Source organism: Ciconia boyciana, chromosome 22 (genome assembly GCF_034638445.1).
Source record: "Ciconia boyciana chromosome 22, ASM3463844v1, whole genome shotgun sequence".
NCBI classification, from domain to species: domain Eukaryota; kingdom Metazoa; phylum Chordata; class Aves; order Ciconiiformes; family Ciconiidae; genus Ciconia; species Ciconia boyciana.
In genome coordinates this window covers 3,007,573-3,032,179 of record NC_132955.1, presented here as the reverse complement: position 1 = coordinate 3,032,179, position 24,607 = coordinate 3,007,573, and the positions used below count along the sequence as shown (strand labels likewise).

Below are 24,607 nucleotides of genomic sequence, written 5' to 3'. Positions count from 1 at the left end.
CTCCCCTCCAGTCCCGCCGCAGCCTGAGGTGAACAGCGAAGGGCGGGAGCGGGAGCGGGGGGGGGGAAGCGAGGCAACCGCCCGACGGCGCATGCGCCTCTGGGCGCCGCGCGCCGGCCCCGCTCCCCTCAGCCTATGGGTGTCCCGTGCCCCCCCGCCCCGCGCGCGCTCCCCTGCTCGCGCACACGCGCACTCCCCACCCCCCCCCCCCGCGCGGCAACCACCTCCTCGGCGCGCGCCCGCACCGGCACGCGCGCGCGCGCGTGCGCGCGGCGGAGTCGCGAGACTGGCTGCGGCGGCCACGTAGCGCTGCGGCGGCGGCGGCGGCTGAGGGGAGCGGGAGCCGCGTCCGCCGGCGGCGGCGGGGCCTGGGCCTGAGCCCGAGCCCGAGCCCGAGCCCGAGGCAGCGGCTACTCGAGCGCCGCGGCGGCGGCTGAGGGGGCCGAGCGGAGGGAGAGAGGGAGGGCCCCGGCCGCCCTGCCCTCCGCCCTCCCGCCTCGCCTCCTCCACCCGCCCTCCGCCGCCTCGCCTGTGCCCCCCTCCCCTCGCCGCCCGGCATGGAAGGCGGCGGGGGCGGCCCTGAGGGGATCGGCCTGGGTGAGTGTGGGCCGCCCGCTCGGCTGGGGATCCCCTTCCCCCTTCTCCTCGGGCCTGGCGGCAGCCGCCGAGCAACGCTAGGCCCAGCCCGGGGGTGGGTGACGGAGGGAGCGGGGTAGAGCCGCCTCCCGGCCTGGAAGGGAGCCGGGGCTGGGGGGGGGGAGGACACGACGCGCCGTGCCCGGCCCGCAGCCCTCCGGGGGAGCAGGGTGCGGGCAGGGCACCCCCCGGGCGGAGGGGGTGCAGCCGGGGAGCCCCCCGCGGGAGGAGGGGAGCGGGCGGGGGAGGAATGCTGCGGAGGGCCAGGGGCTCTGCCCTGGCTTCTGCACCCCGCTGGGAGGGGGCTGTGCCACCTGCCTGGGGGGAGGGGAGGGAAGGTGAGTTGCACGAAGCAAGTGTGGGGAAAAAAACCCCCAATCTTGCTGTATTTGGCTGTTCTGGACTGCCTTTCCACACCTCTTCGCTTTCTGCCTTTGCTTTCCAGCCCCCTCCCGCGGAGTGGTGGCATGGAGGTGTGGGGGCCACTGGCAGCCCTCTCCTTCCTCCTTGTCACTTGCTAATTGTGCAGCCACGACGGTGCACGGTCCGCGATTGTTAGGAGGGAAGGCGGTTCGTAAATGCACTCGCTTCTGGGACTGGAGTTGTCATTGGGTAGGTGAGGAAATGAAATGTTACCTTTTCCAGTAGCTGGTTCTGGGTCTAGGTGTGTGAAGGAAAAAAATCAGATGTTTTCTCTCTTCCTCAGTCTTCTGCTTAGGTATCTTCCTCCTCCTCTTTTGCTCTCAGGACAGATGTTGTGGTATGTGCATCCCAGGGTTTTGGGTTTTGTTTTAACTGCCTTGTGTGCAACTTTATGTCCTGTGGATGTCTTGGTACAGGTATTGTTAGAATGAAAAGATATGCTTCAAGATAATGTATCTCTTTGGTCTTAGTAGTATTATGTAAGTATCTTGAATCACAACTGAGTTGTGGCATCTCGTGCAGTAGAAGTGATTTAAGTCAAAGCGAGGGAAGTACTGCAGGCATAAAGGGTGTGAGGAATGTGCATTTTTATCTTTTCAGGGGATGACCTGAGCTGTATTGTTCTGGGAATGGCAACTGGCACATGCTTTGTTGACAGTGGTGTATGCGCGGTGAATCAAGAGAATGATGGTGGGGTATGTGCGTGTGCGCTGAATAAAGGAGATGTAATGTGTGAGCATTGATTTGTGAACGATGGTCTGGTGCACCTTGATTTGCCACCGTGCTGATTGACTGCAGCTTGATTGTTCGCATGTGGAAGTTGGGCGCTCTTTCTCTTGAGGTATCTGGTGTGTATTAACAAAATGCACATTGTAGATGCAGGACTATGGACACTGGTTATAAAAAGGCTGTGGAGTAGGAAAATCTCATATAAAAAGGATCTAATATTTTATGGTAACAGATAATTTACATCCTTTACGTGGGTCTAGTGTTTTCATCAGTACCTATTTGAAACCCCTTTATCTGTCTTTCCACCTGCATGTAAGATGCATTTTTTTCTGCTTTATAGAGACGCATCAAGCACTTGCAATATGGTGGTTGTGCTCAATGGATGAAGAGTCCCATCCCTGCCTCAGGCAGCCAACACTAAAATTTAGATGTTGATAATAAAGTTGAGATATAGAGTAAATTCACAGTGTAAATGTGTAGCTGAGGGATAGAAATTTTGAAAGCTTTTTCAGTGAGTATGTGTTTGAAAGAGAAGTGCAAAATCATGAAGGCTTTTTATTTTTCTAACTAAGCAATTTGCATGGAATAGGATGTCGGAGACTTAAGATTTTATTTATTATTTTATCTAGTATTTGGTGGCTAGTATTTATAGCTACTTCAGCATTTATTTGCGGTAATTGAGATCAGTTGTATTTGGGAAGATCAGTAAATGTTTTGTGGCTTAGCAGTTGTAATATTTGTAAAAAAAAACTTTCAAATGTTTACATGATCAAAAGAGACTTTGGCATTATAGGCTATTGTTCATTTGTTTTAAAGGACTTAGTTGATTATATTATTATTTCTTCTCATCTAATACTGATACAGGAAGCCTTTAACTGATGTTTTCTGGAGGGTAAATTCTTCAGCAGTTTTATATGAATGGTTAGGTATCTATAGGAGTTAAATTATAAAAGCAGTTTGTCAGGTTCTGTTGCAAGTGCAAGATATTGGGATGTTCTGTTTTTATTCTCATTGCCAGAATTATAGAATGTGGAAATTTCAGACTGAGAGGTGCAATTTCATCTAAAGATGGAAAGTCTTTATATGTACAAGAAAGTGCTTATAGATCAAACGTACTTTGTCTGGTGTCATACCACCTAGAGCATGAGATGTCCATGTAAGAACGACTTGGGAAGAGTCCTCTGAGATTGTATAACTGCATTAAACAGATATTTTCAGTAAACAAGATCCCATCTTCCAGCCCTGGTATCATCTGCCGTATCAGTGCCTAATGGAAGAGTGGTGTACCAATAGCATATTTGAGATAGGCAGAGGTATATTTAAGGGGATGACAAAGCTACATGTCATCAGTGACCTATTTCTCTGTGGCACACGATAATATGCCTTATCAAAGAATAAATTTCTTTCTAACCCCACAAAAAAGAGAGACATAATTGGAAGGAAGTACCAACCAATTGAGAAGATTGATATGTTCTCTAGCAACCTGATTCTGTGGATTATTATTGTATTAAAATATTTTATATCCATTCTCTTACTTGGTTAAATTCCTACAGCACAGAACAGCTGATCTCTTAATGTATTCTGCTGTGAAACAGTGCTCTACCTACAAGATCCAGATCTTGGCTTCTAAATGGAAGATGAAGTACATTTTAAAGAACATAATTTTGTTTTTTTTAAAACAACATTAGTTTACGTTTTGCTAAATATGTGCTATTTGTCTTTTCAGAATCTTATGATACCAAAGTTTGGGTGTTTTCCCCCACAACATTTAGAAGAAAATGTAGATTTTTATGTGGAGGTCATTTTATTATCATGAAGTTATACACTTTAAATATTAATGCAGTCAATGAGCAGATACTGTCTACAGTTGACATCACCCTATAATGTCTTGAGCTTCCTCAAGCTGAGGAAGCATGGCTGAATTATTTCAGACAGTGTTTTCCAATAAGAGTCTGTAGTTTTTAACCTGTTCTTTCTGTGGATCTAAATGCCTAACTTCCAGCTGTTTCCATTGTAAATACTAGGTTTACATATTTGAAAAACTTTGCAATAACTCCTTTATTGTATCAAAAGTCTAAATAACTAATCTCTGTTAGCATAAAAGTATGTTTTGTCTAGAAGTGACAAATTTTATGCCTTTAAGAACATTTTATTAAAAATATGATTTGTCCTTGAAGTTGCAAACTCTGTTTAAACACATAGTCTTATAAGTGAGTAAGTGTGAGTAAAATCATATACCATTTTGGGTCTTTGCAGGATCTTCATTTTCAGTATTTTGGAAAGTGGGTGGGGTTTGCTTGTAACTCTTAAGTAGAATTCATGTAGGTCTCGTAACTAGAAAAAGCATAACAGACAGACTTTCCTAGTTCAGTTGAAACATTGGTTATAACCTAAACTTCTAGTATCTAATTTCCAAATTACTATCGCAAATGTTTAATTTGCCAAGTGATCTTAAATTGGTGATTTTTAGGTTGCTCCTCCCTCCTGAAAAACAATTGCATAGGGAGTGAAACTCTGGCGGTAGCTCTGGTGCCAGCAGCTTAAACTCATTAACACAAGCAGCTTGCATTAGTTTCCTTGACACTTTCAGACACCCTTCCCTGAGGAGGTTTCAGACTAGTAGTTTTCACTCAAGAGAAACATTTAGCTGTGCTAAGCAACTGCCAGCACTTTATGCCGGTTTGCTCTCTTGTTTGTGTATTTTTAAGTTTTGAAACTTGATTCTTTCAGTGGAAAAGTGATTTTAGGAATGTAATATGAAAGGCAAGTGGGCCTGCTTGAAGATAGGTTACTGGAATTAGGATCCATATTAACGTTTGAGACAAAACCCCTTGAGCCAATTTCATTCTGTCCCAGGTACTAAATACAAGTGAACAGAAAGTTTTTCAGCTGGAATTTTGGAGGAATATTTGTGGTACCACTGCGAAGACAGATGGCCTGGTAGGATAAAGGTAGTAGAGTTTTTCTTTTTTTACAGGCAGAAAGTTTTATAGTCAAAAATTTACAGACAAGCATCCATTGATCTACATACCTTCTTTTATGGGAATGTTCTACACAAAAAGTTGCAAATATTTGAGTTGGAGCATAGCGGAATCTTGCAGGTGCAGAAAGCTTACTAGAACTTGGCTTTTCCTATGCCTGACTAGTCTCATGGAAGACGGTAAAAATCTGTTCTGAACTCCACAGTTGCTTGCAGGTCATGCTTATTTAAGCCTTTTTAGTGCTTGTGTGATGAAAAGGGAATTACGGAATGTGTCTTAATAGTGCTGTCTGAAGACAAATTACATACAGCAACAACTGTGAATTTTATTGGTAGAAGGCAGATTATTTCTAACAAAAAGCCTGATTGCTGTTAGTGTCCAATATCCTGACACATAGCAAGTACTGTCAACTAGCTGTGTCACTGTAATATTTTTGGCCATTTGCTGAACAGGAGTATTTATGTTTTCTGAGTGATGCAGGTATTTTTTGCTATGTATGTTTTAAAGAAGCAGCTCTCCTTGCTGGTCATACTTCTGTAGGTTTTCTGGTTCTGTCCTTTCTAACAGATTACCCTGTTTCAAACAATGATGGGAGCTCTATCCTTAATTCCAGTAACTTCTCCTTTTTTTCTTTTCTTTTTCAGGCTAGCAAATCTGAGATGTTTCTCACATAAATGATGGGGTCAGATGCATTGCCATTCCTCAGTATATTTTGTATGGTTTCTCACTGTAGTAAATTCTCCACGTTCCCTGTTAAGTGACATGAACTGTGCTTAGATTTCCCATGTTTTAACTGCTTGTCACTTTGAGGGACTTATGTTGGGATAGGTGTTTAATGCACTGTGACACCAGTAGGCTTGACATTATGAAAATACAAGTTGTGGTGTATGGATGTGACTTCAGAAGTCTTGAGCATGGACAGAAAGATATCCTAATAAATCTTCGTCGCCCATGTCATGTAATAGTAAAAATGGCTGCTGAGAATCTCTAGTTTGCTTTATTGTAATCTGCATGTCTTGAATCATTCATTTCACAGTTACTAGCTGCAGGACAAAATCTATTAGTCAGAGTGAAATGCCATGCTGACTGCAGTTTAAAGGTCTGAGAAAAATTATGTCCTGAATTTAATTGCAACTTTTTGCCAGGTAGTTTTGTTTTAACACATACCTTGTTGCACTTTTTTTCTTCCACTTGTACCTTTCTAAACTCATCCAGTTCTTGTGTTTTCCTGTTTGATGTCCCCTCACCTTACTTTTTCTTTATTACACCGTTTTCTACTGCCTTTTTAAAACTTGTTTCCTAAACCAGTCTGTTTTCTTTTCGCTCTTTTAGATTTTCATAGCTTTTCCTCTAACCTGCAGATTTCTTGATGAAGGATCCCACCTTCTACTTATCTTTGATAAATTACCTAGCCCACTTATGGTGCTATAAAATCGTTTAACATAATCTCTCCTGTGCACAACCAACTTCTATTATCCCACACTCCAAGCACTTCAAATTCAGACAATAAGATGAAGTTAATTATCCCTGCTGTCAGTGGACACTCTTCTTCCCTTCTCACCCTCCCTTCACACAAATAACCCCAATCTTATCAAGGTTCTCACTGAGATGCTGTTCCCTGTCTTGCTCAGGAAGCTAAGTAACTGTTGTTCCTTTTTGCCAAGAGGGAAAAGAAAAGTTTTGGGGTGTTTGTTTTTTTTTTCCCAAGTGTTCTCTCTCTCACCCTGAAACTTGCTGGCTGCTGTAAAGACAGCATCTCATTGCTGAGATTTGGAATTCGTGCACCACTGAGTAGGTCCTGAGGTAGTTTCTGTGATAGTTTGTTCAGACCTTTGCCAAGATGGGGATTTGACTTGAAGCCTGTAACTCTGATCCTACCGTTCTTAAAGGTAAATCTGTGGGTTTGGATTACAACATGTCAGTAAGGAGAGAGAACTCTTATCTAAGAATATTTTCATAATCATTAGGAACATGAGCTACGCAAAGGCTGAACTCATTTGAGGAAAAAATCCTGTTTGCTACAGGTTCTTGAAAATACATTATTTTTTCAACGTCAATTCTTAAGCATAATGATCAGATATTTTCCACAAATTTGTTACTGTGCTTGCTTCTGGTTCTCTTACCTTGGTATTTTATGGAAGGTGAAAGCCAGATTGCACCCGTAGAACAAATTGATTATTTCAGGAAGCAAAATCTTGTAATGCATGGTAGTATTCATGAAGTTGCACAGTGAGCTGGTTCAGAGAACTGATCTAGCTGAATATTTATCCCAAGGAATGGTTATTTTCCAGGCAGACTGATTTCCCAAGGCATCTCGCCTTGCAACCATAAGAATGCCAGCATTGGCATATAAATAGGGAAAGAGTCTACTGCCTCCTTTGGCAACCACACAGATTTAGATCAGATTAAAATGATCAGGTAGCTTTGGCCTTAGCTGATAATTGTCCCCACTTTGCCCAGAAGGAATTTTAAATACAAAGCGGAGATAAGGTGTCCATAGCTGCATAATGAATTAGAGGAAAAACGGAATAAAATCCATTGTATCAGTGGGAAGAGTATTTATGCTTGAGAATTGCAACTGTGAAACATGTGAAGGTTGAAATGGACTGCTGCCGTGGTACAGTGTCTGTTTTGATCAGGCATAGACTTGCTGAACAGCTTTATATCTCCATGTCTAACTCTGGTAACTTCAGGGAGAGCGCTGAATGTAGTTTCTACTTGCAAAGGTAGAATATGTGCAAATAGGAGTTCTGTTGAAGTGTTGTTACTTGGTTAGCATTTTTTGGAAGCTGATAAATTTGTGTGTTGTTAAATGTGCTTCGTTAAATTATGTAAATACTATAAAAGCAAGACGGTGTGTTTTATCAAAAGCTTACGTTGTGCATCTAAAACAAACTCCGTGTGTAATGTTTCAGAAGATTCGGGAGCTCAAAACAAGACAGTAATTGGTGGTGGAAGATAACCGTACCGAATGGTTTTTCAGGGTTTACAGGAGCGTTGTGACATTGTGCAAGGAGAAACACTTACAATAGTATAGTTTTGGTATTGGCACATTTAGACTTTGTCAACACTAGATTACTTAAACTCCTCAACATTAATTCCAGGACAGCAGTTCTGCTGGTGATTTGTGCTTGCATGAACACACATAATTATCTTTGTATTAACCACAAGGTTAGCTGGGCTTGATCTGAGTAGCGTTTGGCGATTCGGTTGTTAAAATGCTGCTAGAAGTTATAAAACTGAAACTCTGCAGGCAAATGCAGGTGTGTTTTTGTGGGCAGTTTGAAAAGAGGAGATACTGAGAGAAGCCCAGGTAAGGAACAGCAGGGAAAGCTCCGTGTGCTAATTCTCCATCAGCCCAGCATTTACCAGTACGAGAGTGGTGAGTCATGCTCCTAGCGAGTGCATCTGCCACTGTGCAGAGGACAGTTGTGCACCTGCTGCAAGCTTTTTTGTTGCTACGGAGGTTTTTACTTACAAACTTGTTGCTGGTTTTAAAGTAAAAATCATCTAGTGTGTAAAGAGCTCTAAATGAAAAATGGAGAGGATTTTAAACCTATCTGTAACCACATTCCAATGATGCGAGAAGAACAAACTTTATTTTAGAGAGATCAAATTCACACTTCATGAAGCCAAAGAAGATTTTGCTATTTAAATCTTCTTTTTTCTACTACATACCACTCTCAGCAAAGTTGCAAAATATTTAGCAGGTTTTTTTACGATAAACTGGTAGACTGGAAATGAGTCAAAGTATGTTTTAAAAACTACATTAAACTGACTGAGGGACCCTGCAAAGTGTGCGTGTAACATCATGCTCTCAGCTCAGATTAGATTATTTTAAACATTCCATTATTACAGTGTAAAAGATAAATGATACAGGAGCACGTTACATGCCGTGATGGGTAGTACAGGCTGGTAAACAAAAAGCTGTAAGCAAATAAGTGAACCAGTCTGTGAGTTTTCTTAAACTGAACCCCTCTGTAAAAAATACAAAACTTGATTGTTGCCTCCATTCTGCATATTGCAGAGGTCTCCTTTAGGGCTTGCCAGGAGAGAAGGTAAGTCTATTCTGGATATAAAAGTTTATTATTTCTTGCCAAGTTAGTGCTGTCAGCTTAAACCAAGGAAAAACACCTTTCTTCCAGAATAAATGTCCAGGTGGAAGTTATACCTGTCAGCTTTACTTTGTGGACAGACCACTTACTTTTTTTTTTTTTGAGCGCTTTCAACTGATCTCCATCTACATATTCAAAGACACTGATACACATCTAGTGCCTCTTTCTCAGCTCCTCCTCTCTGGGAGGAAAAATGCTAACTTTGGGAAACAGAAGTACAGATCTTGATGATAGATTTCCTTTTTGTTTTCATATGGTTTTGTGTGTAGCCTATTTGTTAGTGCAATCGTTTGCAATCTTAGAATAAGTTAGTAATGTTTAATAAGAAGTGTCATCACTGGCGTCTATTAATATAAATGGATGGTTTAAAATCTTAGTGCAGTTTTTACTAGTCTTCAAGATATGTGAGCAGATAACGATGAAAGCAAGAGTTTTTAAAGCAAAAAGGAATCTTGCCACTGAACAAGAAGAAAGCTAGGCAATAAAAAGTGATTTGGAACAAAGAGTAGGCTAATGGGTGAAACAATTGCCCTTCAGTATCATAGCAGTGGGTAGTTTTGAACTTCTGGTACATATTTTGATGAGTATACAAATTTGAAGGGACAGATGATCTGTTAATGTGGTCATAAAACCTTTTTTGCTTCATATCTGTGTCTTCGAATTATCAAACAATTACAGAAAAGTAATAAATTTGAAAGCTGGGTGTATACATGTGAGTGACTACAGTTGAATAGAAACTACCTGGGTTTGGTTTCATCTTGCTTTCTGGTTTTTGCATTGAAAGATATAGACGAGACACAACAATAGATTTGAATACAAGGAAGTTCCTAATTCAGTCACAGGTGTTTAATTTTTATATATTTAAGGTAGTAGGAAGGGCTTAGACTTTTAATTTGAGTGTATATCATGGTGTACGAGAACTTCTTTCAAGATGGTTTTGCCTAGTAAAAGAAAAATGTTGAGGTTTATGGCTGTCATATCTAAAACTAGTTCATAGCCAATAGAAACCCTTCAGCTTATTGCAAAAGCCGAGGGATTATAATACTGCTGAATTCTGAAATGGCAACCTCTTAAAGTGTTTTCTGTGGAGATAATGCTTGAAAAAATTCCAGATTCACAGTTCTGGAAATCACTGGTTTGAAAGCCTTTGTCCCTCAAACCAGATTTCTGGATACAGCCAAATAATTCATCTTAAGAAATGGAAAAAGCCTGAAGGTTTTTTATCACCGTTTTTATGTTTTAGCTGCAGGATATTATATAAGGCGTTTTTCTGGAATTGGAAATATGGTCTGTTTCATTTTCCATTAGTCTGTTAAATACTTACAGGCAAATAGCCAGCTCCATACAGTGAAAATATGTTGCCTGCTGAGTTAGCAAGATACCTATCATAGATTATTTTAGGAATGGTCGAAAAAAATACCTGGAAGATGGGACAGTCTAGATGCTGTACTGCATCTTCAGGCTTTCATATACCACCCCGTCAAACATACTTCTGCCCGGGCCTTTACTTTGAGAATTGGACAGTATTTATTCACTCTCCAGTCTTTTGTTTCCCTGCCAAGACTCCCTGCAATACTTTCAGTTACTGCCAACGTTGTTGGTTTTTTATGATGTGCGTGTCAGTTTGCTTAGTTGTACCAAGACTAATCCATTTAAGACAGAGATGCCCAAATATGTGGCATAGCTTTAATTTCACCAAAATACGAGCTACAGCGCCACACACCATTTTATGTCTGATCTTTTATATGAGTTGATGGGAGAATCTGTTTTAAGTGAATTTTGAGCTCGCAGTGAAAAGAAGAGAATTAGGATTTTTTCTGTTTTTCACAGAACAGTCCCAGGAATTGTGTCGTGAATGCTGTTTCTGACTATCCTCTTGCCATGTTACACCATATTCCCAAAGTCTGTGTCAGCTGCACAAAATTAGCCTTCTGATACAGTAGATAGGATTACTCTTCTCTCCTTTCCTTTGTAGCTCTGCTAAGCGTGAACCTATTACAGATACCATCTCTTAGGTGGGTGTTACAAGCTGTCCCTTGACGTCTGGCAGATGACAGAATAGATCGTTAGGCGCAGTCAGTCTTTTTATTTTGCATTTACATGGGCAAAGGCAGGCTTGAGTACTTACCCATAGAAATGCAAACACTGTGAGGATGTGCTGACTGTGGCTCTGTCTTGAGATAAAACTTGCCACTTAAGAACATATTTTCAGTTTTTTGCATATAAAGCAGCTGAGATGCACAAGAAAGGAGTGATTGTACGATGATATAAATAATTCCCTCTTGTGTTATAGTCCTGATTACTATCCGCTGACATGATGTAACTTGTACCAGATGTGTTTTCCCACTAACTGGGAATTGCTGTGCCTGTGCGCTATTCTGTTTCATGCACCTGTTCTTCAAACTGTGCAAGTATATTGAAACTTTCTTTTTTCATGTCCTCTGAAATATTGCTAATGTATTGAACTGTAGGTGACTGGACCATTTTAGTCAAACAATTCATATTTTCACATTGCAAGCTCTAGGCGTTTCTTGCTAATAGGCTATTCAGAATTCACATTACCGAAGGATTTCATAGAGCAGAGTTGTAGTGAGAAAGCATTCATGTTTTGTTATTTTTGGGAAATATACTGCATAACTTTGTGCTGGGCAGTATACTTAAAGCTAAGTTGTATCTGTGCAATGAAAATTATATTTTTCTGATGCATTTTCTTGTATTTCTGTCCTGTCTGCTGACTTGAAATTGATTAATGGATAACACTGATTAATATTAACAGAAGCTAAGTGAAAAATCACACTCTTATTTACCTCTACATTTATACTTGCCAGAATGATGCATTCACTTATCAGCCTTTCAAAATAAATACATGTGCCAGTTTACCATAGTTCTAATACTTTTGTATCCAAATAATGTGACTAATAAGTGTGCAAGCATTTAACTTAAAATGATGCTGCTCTTTTGAAAGGGTTGAGCTACAGTGTTGCATTCTCAATTCACACAGGGTTTAGCTGTACTAGAAATTTCTACCTGATGAGTTAACTTTGACCCAGCTTCAGGAAGCAGGGAAGCTGGCGTCCAGTTTTGGTTAGACGTTTGAGTGGTGTCCAGACTGTAACCTGTCCCAGGTTTGGCATAATGTTGGAGCTGTATTTAATCAACCCCCCCAACCTGCAGCCCCTGCCTTAGTCCTGCTCGGAGTGTAGTTTCTTCAACAACTACTTAACTAGTTTGAAATTGGCGCATTATCTTAAATAATGTAAGTTATTTATTTATGCATACGGTTGTTTCACTGCTTGTAAACTATGTGCAAATCTGGTTGCCCCAGGACTTAATGGAGCTGCTGGATTGTAGCTTCCAACCAAAAGACTTTCAGGATCCGTAACAACTTCAGATTGTTAATGCGTATGCAAAATGGCATTGCCTTTAATTATAAAACAGTTATAATTTTTTCTTAACTTTTAGTTTCTCTAACTGTAGTTTGAGAGAAGTCTTGTTTTATGGAAAAGAAATTTTCAAATTTCAAGATACTCAGACTTTCTCATTGAACTTGGTTTTATATACAGTGGTCTGTGTACCTAAATGGCAGAGTGGAAAACCTGTTCATGCCCCGCAATGCCTCTTAATTGTATCCATTAAAAAGATGCTGTTAAACTGAGATCTGTCTGCTCTTAAACTGAAGGCGGGAGGGGGGAAGAAAAAGAAGTTTTGGGGGTTGTCTCATGTGAAGTTATAGGTCTTGTGTTGTAAAGGAAGTGTGCAAATTATTTGTGATGCTTGTATAAGGTGTGTGGTATTTTGGTGCTGCAATGTTAGCTGTGGCTCAGATTCCCCCACGTATTAGGTGCTATATACTTCTGGAGAAATAATTTTGTCTTGGTGTCTTGTGAGCTATATGAAGGTTGCGAGCACCACTTACTCTACCAAGTTGGAAGTGAAATCTAGTGCAAGTGGCTTGTAAACAGAAACAAAAAATTATCTTCTGTGCCTGTCTCGAAAGGCTGTGTTAGAACAAAGAAAGAAAATAATGGATGCCTAATAAATGAATGCATTTTTAATGTTGGACATTGACTGCTGCAATCTCTTTTTTTCATAGTATTCACTTTTCATGCAAGAAGTAGGTGAGCTGCAGGAAAGCCCCAAGCTCCTGCCCTTCCTCTTCTTTTTCTGTATGGTGTGTGCAAAACTTCTGTGGCAAATGCCACTGATTTGTGAATTGAGGCGTGGGTATTTTTTTAAAGGAATTTTCTGGTCCTTATGGCTATCTGGGAAGAGAGGGGGGAGCTTCCAGATGTTAACTAAGTAATAAATCGATACAGTGCTGTCTTTGTGTCAGGAGACAAATCACCCTTGTGCTTGCGGTCCTTCTAGACTTGCCAACCTACAGCAAAATTAATTAGACCAGCATCTGTCAATTTTCAGAGCTAATATTGATAACTTTCCTATGGGCAGTAATTAAACTGGTTAAAAATAAAATAAAAAAAAATTAGGCCACTGTCACATTGACCAGGAGTGGCAGGGTCATCGCTGGTTGTGGAGTGCCCCGAAGTGCCTCTTCTGTCCTTTTATGGGAGCCACCAGAAACATCCAGGCAGAAAGAATGAGCAGTTAAGTGTACATCTGTGGAGCTGGCAGCCTGTTTGTGATAGCAGGCAAACAGCTGTAGGCCATGCAGGGGTCAGTAGCTCACAGGGAGCCCTGATATGCAGAAATGACTGTGCAACCACTTCACTTACTACAAAAGCTGGAAGAAGCAGTGTTTTTCTTTACATCACTGTCTGCTGCTGGTGGATGCTTGCCAGAAGTCAAATTGTACGTCCTTGGCACAGGTTAGACGAAAATACGAAAATACGAGATAGCCAGACTGTGAAGCTGGTCCCTCTCTGAGGGCAAACTAAGGAAGTGTAATTTAAAGTCGTTAACCTCTGAGTATATTGCACTTGGTCTGTGCTGATTTCAAGGCATCTGTTGAGCCAGAGCTGGGGCAGGTAATTGTGCTAGTGTGCTCTGCTATAAATTGTTCTATTTTTAGTACAGATAATGTGAAGAAATGCGGTTTTTCTTTAGAAGTAGCGAAAGCATTGTATGAAGTGTTGCTCCCACATACACATGCTTCCTCCACCTACACATGTGTCTGCAAGTTGTACTTTTTTCTGGGTTTGAGCCTTTAATATTCGTAGGCTTTCAAGCCTTTCTTGTATGATCATTGATTGCAAAGTGTTGCATGCACCTGCTTGTAATAGAGTTATTCCTCGGTTTTATGTCTAGATAGGCTTCTTCAAAAATTGCTTTGAAACTGTGTATCCTTTTTACATTTTAATCTGAACCTGTATTGCTCCCTTTTGTAGTATGGCTGAAATTCATTCTGTGAGCCCAAGCTGTTTAGCAGCTTTGAAAAAAGTGGATTCACCTTTTAAAGGGGGGGGGGGGGGCAAAAATAAAAACACCCAAAGCTGCTTTCTTACATTTAGGATTAGAAACTTAAGGAAAAAAATCTTCTATTAAAATATTTTGGGCAGTATTTAAACTACTGTCTCTCAGAACTGTCAGTAGTCTTGTAGTGTGTTGATGGTATTAAATGTATCAGGAGGGCTTTGCTTTACCAGCTGTTTGACTGTTAAATGATGTTGTTCGAAAGTTGTGGGTCCCTTGAGGGTAGCAGGCGGTGTATTCAAAGTGAAAGTAGGTTACGGATTCTGCAGAGTGAAGTGGTTTTAAGACCAAATAGCTTTGATAACTCAGAATAAGCCCCTTTGTTGTTTTTATTTGAAGTGGTACTGTGTTCATACGAAGTGGTTTATTATACAGAATATTCCTTAAATGAGCAGAGGTGAAATGATGGCAGGATATGGAAAGATAATATTTCGACATTCAGTAAATGGAAGGTGGGGTGGAGGTAAAGCTTCCTTTTCATGACAAGTTTTTTGCTTTTTCTGGCTATCTAGCAGCAGCGTTCTGATAGCCTTCCTGATTTACTCGTGCAACTTGAGAGATGCTTAATATGCTGAGGAAATAATCGGGTGTCATTTTCTACATGACGTAGTGATTTTCTGAGCTTCTGAATAATTCATTAAATTTTGTTAAAGGAAAAGCTAAACAGTGGATTTCATCATGCCCACTGCTTTCGAAGGGCCTTCCTGGGTATAGGGTTGTTAATTTTGGCTTGCAATCACAGGCAGTTTATTATTTACTAGTTTTTCCATCTGAATATTACTTGTGATCACAAGCCAATGTTAACAGCCCATCTCCACGTATTTCCTGGCCTAGCTGGGTCTTGGCACTCACCTTCCTGCCTCACCTCTGGAGCTGGGAAGCTGAGACCCTGCTGAGGATGGAGTGAGTATGCAGCAGCGAGAATGGACCCCACTGTTGCGGTGCTGTGAGTCTGTCTGCGGGTCACTCTGTCAGGCATCTTCTTCAGGGAACTTTTTGAGTGCATTTGGAAATACTGGAGAACTGTTCGAGAATCTGTTTAATTAGCTTTAAGCTGCCAATCAGACAACTGGTTATTGGTCAGTCACTTTCCCCAGCGTGTCACTTCACAAAGATTGCAGGGCATGGTTCAGTCTTTTTTTATTATTCAAACCACCAAGACCGTCGGTAGGTTCATCTCCTGTTCATGGCGGAAATTTCCGGTAGAAGAGTAAAATAGAAACTAGAATATATAAATTGTATCAAAACATGTTTGGATGGAAGTTACTGCATTTGTAGTGCAGAGAGTATTTTAAGTCAGTACGATGCGGAAGGAAATTTATCATAAAAATCCGTGTCTGTAATAGTGCTTTAGGTCGGTTGTTTTTTATTGTTGCTCCAAGAATACTAGTAATAAAAATGGCCACATGATTCTGCGAAATCCAAGTGTTGTATACCTGTCTGCTGGACTTAGCCCAAGCTTACAACCTCAAGGAAATTTTCAGACTCTGGTTGTGGGGATCCGGCTTTCTTCATACTCAGCTGCTCGATCCATCCATTTTCTGTTAGGGCCCTTCTCTGTCCTGTAGTCATGGGATGTCTCTTAGGCTCTGTCCTTAATTTTCCTTTTCTGCACCCTCTAGTTGCAGGTTTAGTTCTGAGTTAGCTGTTTGGTCAGGAGTTCCAATGTATTTCTGATTTGATTTGCACAGCCAAAAATCTTGGCTTGATGTTGCAATACTGTGCTACCAAAATGTAATTGTCTTGGTGAAAAATAGATGTGAGAGCTTGATTACTTGTATTCATTAGGGATCACGTGGCATTTTTTGCAAGAGGAAGTAACAGTGTCCTGGTCAAATTCCAACTTGGATAACTGCAAGTGAAATTTAGATGGCCAAATGTAATATTGTTTGGCTACTGCATTCAGGAATAAGTAGCTGGGGGAAGGGAGAATGAGACAAAAGAATAAGTGCCTTAAATCAGGAGGCTGTATGAGGGATCTCTGGGGTGGAAACAAGCAGGGGACATGGTGTTCTTAATCTGATTTAGTGCTGCAAGTTGAAAATGTCTCCATTGAAATTCTTCATGCATATCTACATTAATGGAATGTTGTTTGGTATAGTATGTCCTCTTTCTGGGTAAGGATGGGCTCCCTTTGGGAGATAGAGAAGGAGAAGAGGTATTTTTGTGTAGGTATGCACCTTGTTTGATGGAGAGGTGTATGGGAGTAGAGCAGAGTCTTGGGGCCATCAGTGCTCCTGAGAGTCCAGGAGAAACGCAGATCAGCATCTTGGCCCAGCGTTGAGGCCGGTGGCGGTGATCTTTGGTGGGTGGAGAATATGCGTTTTGAAACGGAGAGCATGCCTTGATTTCCATATCTCAGGAGTCTGCTACCAGTTCTGATGCCCACAAAAGGTGCACATATTTGTACCTAACTGCCAGTTTTGCTTGAGACAGTGCTATAGGACAGTCCACCCCCAGCAGATACAGCTCAGAGATAATATACACTGTGCTTTACCCCAGTTGTACAAACTCAGAATAATTTGCTGAAGATTTTAGTGATATATTTTTTTTAATTGACTTTGTTTTCTCTGTTGTCTTTTATAGATAAAATGTTCAACAGTTCGTTGGCAACTTTCTTCAGAAGAATAATTACTACTGCTCTGCTCTTGCCATAATACCAGAATTCTGTGACCTACACATCAGTGCTAAACACCAGCAGAGAATCATATTTTGTTCATTCTGTGTAGATGGAACAGGCATCGATCTTGAGAGTCCATCCTGATATAAAGCTGCTTACTTGGTTTTCTGGGATTAAAGGTGCTCAATGAATCAGGGCCCCCCAAATGAGTCAAACAGCCAATTCTTGCCAACAGTTGGTTGAAAACTGTGCCGTGCATGTAGCAGGGATGGCGCAAGAGGACAGTCGCCGTGGTCAAGTGCCACCCACGTTTTATCATGGTGCCAGCCAGGAACTTGATCTGTCCACCAAAGTATACAAGAGAGAGTCAGGAAGTCCTTACTCTGTGTTGGTGGACAGCAAAATGAGTAAACCACATCTCCATGAAAGAGAGGAGCAGCCATATTTCAGGGAGAACAGATCGGTAGGAGAGGTCCGGGCTGTGAAAGAAGATAGAGAGAACTCTGACGACTCTGAGGAGGAAGAAGAGGAGGAAGATGAAGTGACTTACAAAAGGGAGCAGATTATAGTAGAGGTAAACCTTAACAACCAAACATTAAATGTATCAAAAGGGGAGAAGGGTGTCCCCTCCCAGTCCAAAGAGACTGCTGTTCTTAAGACCAGCAGTGAGGAAGAGGAGGGTGACAGTGGGGAAGAGGCCACTGAAGACAGTAATGATGATGAGGAAAATGAGAGGCAGAAGAAAAAAGAGAAAAGAGTGGAAAAAGTTAGTGTTGCACAAAGGAGAACAAGGAGAGCTGCATCTGCTGCAGCAGCCACAACTTCCCCATCACCCAGAACTACAAGGGGTCGTAGAAAGAGTGTGGAGCCCCCCAAGCGTAAGAAGAAAGCTGCAAAGGAGCCCAAGGCACCTGTGCAGAAATCAAAGTGTGAAGAGAAGGAGACTTTAACCTGTGAGAAGTGCCCCAGGGTGTTTAACACACGCTGGTACCTGGAGAAGCACATGAACGTCACTCACAGGCGCATGCAGATCTGCGACAAATGTGGGAAGAAATTTGTTCTAGAAAGTGAGCTGTCCCTTCACCAGCAAACAGACTGTGAAAAAAATATCCAGGTAGGTTTGCTCACCTGCTTGCCAGATTTCCATACCTTCTGTCGTGCCCTGGATACAGCTAGTGGACACTTCAGAGGGGGAAATCTTTTGCGCAGACCAGGTTCTGACCGAGACCTTGTCTCTACGTATCAACACTTTGGTGTCTTCCAAAAGAAGTAAATTGCAGGGAACAGAGTGTACAACTGACATCTGCTTTAGCAGAGTTACTCTAGTATTTAACTACAAGTTGGGGAAAACGCAAAGCTACTTTAACAAATGGCAGACTCAAGAGTAACTGGCCTGAAAACAAGTGCATTTGCAGTGAAGTACTTTGACAGGATAAACCCTCCTTCTTCAGGTGCTGAGCACCTGCAGCTATCGCTAGCTGTAAAGTTCAAAGCGTTTCAGTGTCTTGAAACTCAGTCACGGTATGTCCAGGTAAGGTTTCAAGGGAGAACGGAATTATGGCACTTCGCTGGTATTGGAATCAGAAATTTGTAAAATACTGGAGAGGCAAGCAGGTGAGAGAGAAACTAGTGAAGTCAGGATTTGTACTTGTGTTAAAATGTAACTTTTAAAAATCCTACTGAGATAATTATATACAAGTAATTTACAGTAGTGTTCATGTATGCATGTGGAAGTGTATGAATTCAGCAAGTAAATCTGTTCATGAGCCTGCCCTTTTCCCAGTGCAAAAAGCTCAGTAAATATCACTGATAATATAAAGATCTCTGGTCTTTCTCACCAGAAGATTTGCAGCTTTTAATTTTATACAACAATGGAAGCCTGTGTTGTAATAGAACCATTTTAAAGTTTAAGTTGTGGAAAGAGTTTCAGAGTTTGTGATTCATCTGTGGTTTATACTTTGCCCATAGGCATCTATGTTCTCATCTAACTGGGGGCACTGTTGTTTTATCTGGCGATTCGAACGTGCTTTTTTTGCCTTGTTAAACTAGGCACAGTGTTGCCACCTACTTCTGAAATAATCTCACTGCCAGCATGAAGCAGCTTGAGTTCAATTTCTGCAGAACTGAAATGTCGAGAGTTTGTAGGGCAACAAGTTTTTTGTCTGTCCAGTGAGTTTTACCAGAAAGATTTAAGATTTGTTTGTTTGTTTGTTTGCTTAAATGCTAAACTGAATTGGTATTCAATTCCCACTGTGTGGGAGACAGTTGAAATATTTATTGCAATTTCTCTTTGCTGTAAGACTCGAATGCAGCTCTATATAACGCTATGCTATTTTTCCTTATGTTTCAGCTCATAGGAGGAAGACTGAAGGAAGGAGTATAATATAAGATAATGAGCCTTGAGCATAGTTAGTAAAATGCATAAACGTTTCAGTATGTCCTTGCAGTTTTTGAAATAAATACTTCAGAAGTTTAGTGTAGCAGAGAACATTTAAATGTAAATTTAAGGAATGCCCTATCATCCAGGTGGCTCATTCACAGCATAAAATCTTTTGCCTTTAAACAGGAATTCATGAATAGTTTGTGTGTGGTATAGAATGCAGAAGCATCCTGTAATCCACACACCCATGTGCTTCTGAGGGGTTACATTCTTCTGTCCAAAAGTGACAGGAAAAGAAGAAATTGTAGAAATTGTGTTTTATATCCAGTACCAGAAGAATCAGATCCAGAAACTTGCCCAAATATTTCTAGTGCCAGAAGCACTGCTACTCATCTTCAAGTTCTCAGTATAAGCATATATTCAATGATTATTTTTGTCTGTCCTGACATTTGGAATGTGTTTCACAGCTGCCTGCTAATTTGTTTTTATTACACTTGGCAAAAGGAGTAAGGGGATATGAAAGTTTTACATTAATGTAGGGTTTAATATGTCAAGAGGGATATGGAGCTTTGTCTAGGAAAAAAAGTGGTTTAATTATATAAGTGGTAATTGAACTGATAAACATGGCTGGCTCCTCTCTATATTTTTTCATCTAAGTGATGGAATATATCTGTTTTTCCAGGTAATTTCTGATTTTCATCCTTTCAAAATTAGCAGTTTCACAGAATTTCTGTTGTTATCTTAGACTCTCTGTGTAGTAGCTCTCGCTATTAGTGTTCTAAATCACTTGCTGCTGATCATCAATTAAATTGTAGACTGACTGCTTCAAGGGCTTGCTTAACCTTAAATCAAAGGATTTTTGATCATTTCTTAGCATTGCTTTATTCTCCAGGGTTTTTTTTTAACCCCAAAGACTATAGTTTGTTCCTGACATGCCTCCAAGTAGGTACTTTTAGAGGCAGAGGCTGTCCTTGGAGTCAGCACGGTGAGCGGTGTACCAGAGTTTCCAAGCCTGCAGAGATTCACGCACTGCGGAAGCAGCGTAACTTGCCCATACAGAGAAGAAACAACTTAAGTTGACAGAAGGCATAGCATTTGCTAGTTCTGCAGAGAACAGCATACAGCCCTTCTTACTTTGAGGGAAGGAGGGTAACTGATAAGCAGAAACATGCAGATGTACCAAAAACCCCAAACACCCCAACAGCTAACAAAAAGTAACAAGCCATAATTCCTTCCTCTTCACTTCAAAGATGAAAATGACTTGGTATCCTCACATATGTGTCTGCTATCAAGTTTCACAACTAAAATTACTCTGGAATTTTCAAAGTTGTACAAGGACTTTTTTATGAAGCCTTTAGCAAGAACTAACTATTGGGAAAGAGAGAGATGCGTTAAAGCCTGTGGATCCAGCTCATCACTGACTTTCTGGACATTTCACAGTAGTTGTGGGAAGGGATTAAAACATTGTTTGTATATAGTCATTTTAGACCTACAGTGCTACTGATACGTATAAATGAAGAGTCAGAACACGGAAGACGGAGGTGACAACTTGCTTTGCTGTGTGAACTGTGTACCAGACTCTCCGCATGGTCAAGAGCTGCAAGATGGAAGCTATCTTCTGTGTAGAGCTAAAAGGATGAGAGAGCTTTGAGTAGTTCATGGGCCGTTAGACCAGGAGTTTGAGGGGTCACAGTGCTCCTGTGAAAGACAGGGCTGGACGTTGCAGATGGGTTTAAGGCAATTTGGTGGTGTTGGCCTCCTCTACCTCTGTTTGGCTTCTTCCCACACCAGGGGTTTGGATTCTTCCCACACCAGCAGCATCAGTGCCTGTGAAGTTGTCTTCTCTGTGTTAGCTCCTTGAGGGCTGCATCCAGCTATATATGCTGTTCTGTTTTGGAAATAAGTTATTGCAGTGGCTGTGGTGCTCTTCAGGTGGCACCAAAATGCGGTGTGTTAACATCCCCTCTAATCCTGCTTGATCTGGCTTTTCTTAGTGTAGTTGTTTCATCTGTGAAACAGTAAGTGTAAACTGAAGTGCAGTCTGAGACAGTGTACAGCATTTTGACTTGTTTTGGGCTTCTTTTTGTCATGCAAGAGGAAGATACGTGGCTTAACTCCACAAACTTGAATCACTGAATCTTTCTAATTTAAACTTCCTTCTATTTATCCCATTCATTCAGTGCGTTTCCTGTAATAAATCATTCAAGAAGCTCTGGTCCCTCCATGAACATATCAAGATTGTCCACGGATATGCAGAAAAGAAATTCTCTTGTGAGATTTGCGAAAAAAAGTTCTACACCATGGCCCACGTGCGGAAACATATGGTTGGTGAGTTATTGATCGGCGCTTCTGTTGGTTCTGCCTCATGTGTCTTTGTGGTTCTTAACTCGTAATTGCTGTTTTGAGGAGAAAAATAACAAGGCAAACTCAGTTGTCTGAGCTTCATCCTTAGCAAAAAGTTCAAATCTGTAGTACTGGGCAGCAGCAAAATATGTGTGTGTGTACATATGTGTCTATACTTATAAGCTGTTCAGTAGTAATCACTTTCCTGCTCAGAGCTGGAGGAAAAAATTGGTTAAAGAACTGTTTGCATTTGATTGACCCCCTAATGTACTGTTGTGTTGCAGCACACACAAAGGACATGCCATTTACATGTGAAACCTGTGGAAAATCATTCAAACGCAGTATGTCTCTCAAAGTACATTCCCTACAGCATTCTGGAGAGAAACCTTTCAGATGTGAGGTGAGGCAGCAACTGCTAATATGTTTAGATACGGTAGCATAAGGTATAAAATTAATAACGCTGTCAGTAGGGAATGTAGGTGGAAACTGAATTGACTGACGTGTAAATGAGATGCAGTTTCATAAAAATTTGGGGAAAATTCTTCTCCATGTGGAGAGCACAGCAGGAGTGCATCTAGCAGCAGTTCAGACTGAGAGGTATTTGGTTTGCTTTTAATGCTGGCTGTCATTTTTTTTCCCAAGTACACACTACAGCAGGATTTGAATCCCAGTTTTCCCTTGGTGTTCATAGCAAAGCCTGATGCAAATTACATTAATCTTCCCTGTCCTGCCTAGTAACTTGAAACAGGTAGAAGTGGCGACAGTGAAAAGAAACAAATTACTGCTTGATTTTCACTTGTGGGAAAAACTATTGTCCTCGCTGCAAACTATTACCTCCTTGACATCTAAGACAGTGCTCTGAACTTGCATTTCCTAAACCGAGCGCATGCGTGTGTGTGTGCGCGTGCGCATGGTTTGGGATGAGTATCTCACTGATGCATTCACGTGCATTTGCGATTGTAATTTTATGCCTGCCATCGGGAAGGAGACTGTATGGGACAGACTTACCAGGTCATATGTCTGGGGCAGATAATGTCTCAGTCATCTGATGGGGATGCTTGTGGGTATCACATGATGGAAGCAGAGGGGGTGCAGAGCCCTTCCTGTTTCCAGGGCAGGTCTGGTGGCTCACCCTGTCCACGAAGCGGGGCACAACTCCAGCCAGACACGTAGTAGTAATGGCGGTAGTGCAGCCAGAGTAGTCTTGCGGATAAGACTCTCAGGGAAAGAAATTGCCTCATACCAGTAAATAATAGCTGGAAAACAGACTGGCTTGCTGAAAAACAAGCCTGCTGTAGAGCTGCTGTTGGTTTTGCTGTGTGAGCAGAGTCCTCTAGTGGAGGCAAGCCGTAGTCCAGCAGAGATTGCTGGCAAAGCTGCAAAACCTCCAAATGATACCTTAAGCCAACAGAAGCACTTTTCTGTTGGCATAACCACGTCTCTGCCGGGCTTTTGCCAACAGCTGTGTCAACTAAAGGTTGTGACTTCCACACTCCTTGCCAAGGCTCTTGTGCCAGCAGACCTTTTAGTACAGACCAGATTCGACTCTTGCTAAATAATTTAAATTCTGTGTTTGTGTGAGGGTCTGTGTGTGTACTAGTTCAGGTATTCTTTACTCCTTCACATAATACATTTGAATGCTGTCCAATGACTGCCTTGCTTCCTGATGTGTGATGTCTGAATATCACAGGTTGCTGTTTTTTGTGTTGCAGAACTGTGATGAGAGGTTTCAGTACAAGTACCAGCTGCGTTCCCACATGAGCATCCACATTGGGCACAAACAGTTCATGTGCCAGTGGTGTGGCAAAGACTTCAACATGAAACAGTACTTTGATGAGCACATGAAAACACACACTGGTAAGAACTTATCAGAGAAAAGCACAAGCACCTCCAGGACAAAAACTTTCCTCTACTTCCAGTTGTATTCCCTTTCTTGGAATTTGGGATCAAAACTATTATCCAACCTAGAAAATCAGACAGGAAAGGTTAATACATTAACTTACTGTTAAATTTAACTGTCTGTAGTCCTGTGATTTGCTGTGGGGGAAAATGAGAGGTTAGGCTTACTTCCTTGTTATTTTGGTCTGAAGGAACCCCTTGCCAAAGCCTTAGAAAAGATTCTCGTGCGTCAAAATCCAAAGGTGAGAGACGATTTCATAAAGACTGAGGACTTCTGTGGAACAGCTGTGTCTCTATGTGCTGAAGGTAGCAGTCACAGTAGCTTTTGTAGGATGCAGTTTGTTTGCATAAGTATGCTGAAGTAAGTGTTAGCAGATGTTCTGCGCCCAACTGATTGCCGTATCTGTGTTTGGCAGGAGAGAAGCCCTTTATCTGTGAAATCTGTGGGAAGAGCTTCACCAGCCGCCCAAACATGAAGAGACATCGCAGAACTCACACAGGGGAGAAGCCCTACCCATGTGAAGTGTGTGGCCAGCGATTTCGCTTCTCCAACATGCTCAAGGCACACAAGGAGAAGTGCTTCCGTGTTACCAGCCCTGTCAATGTGTCAGCTGCTGTCCAGATCCCACTGTCCACGACTTCTGCCACCACAGTCCCTGCTGTAGTGAACGCACCCACCACCCCAACTCCACCTATCAACCTCAACCCAGTGAGCCCACTTCCTCCACGCCCCATTCCCCACCCATATTCACACCTTCACCTACATCCTCATCCTCACCACCCACATCATCTCCCGGTCCCCCCAGTTCCTCATTTACCCCCTCCTCCAGCTCTTTTTAAGAGTGAGCCTTTAAATCACAGAGGCCAGAGTGAGGACAACTTTCTGCGACACCTGGCAGAAAAAAACAGTTCAGCACAGCACCACTAACATCTTTGCTTCCTGCCAGCTATTTTCCCATTTTATGCACATGGAAACATGCCCTTGTGGAAGTACAGAGGGTTAGTTGGTGAGGATCTTTGTCTTTCTCTTAGCCCCAGCAGACGGTCCTAA

General features: G+C 41.8%; 1 protein-coding gene across 2 annotated transcripts; it reads left to right on the top strand.

Annotated features, from left to right (window-relative positions):
• Window positions 1-217: 217 nt before the first annotated feature.
• On the top strand, window positions 218-24,488 carry ZNF652 (zinc finger protein 652). 2 transcript variants are annotated; one of them, XM_072886100.1, is made up of 6 exons: window positions 218-597; window positions 16,901-18,048; window positions 21,495-21,642; window positions 21,942-22,057; window positions 23,370-23,514; window positions 23,973-24,488. In XM_072886100.1, the coding sequence occupies exons 2-6, from the start codon at window positions 17,140-17,142 to the stop codon at window positions 24,482-24,484; spliced, it is 1,830 nt and encodes a 609-aa protein (XP_072742201.1). In that variant the 5' UTR covers window positions 218-597; window positions 16,901-17,139; the 3' UTR covers window positions 24,485-24,488. The 2 variants fall into 2 exon arrangements, with proteins under 2 accessions (XP_072742201.1, XP_072742202.1); XM_072886101.1 differs by lacking the exon at window positions 218-597 and adding an exon at window positions 1,229-1,248.
• Window positions 24,489-24,607: the final 119 nt, after the last annotated feature.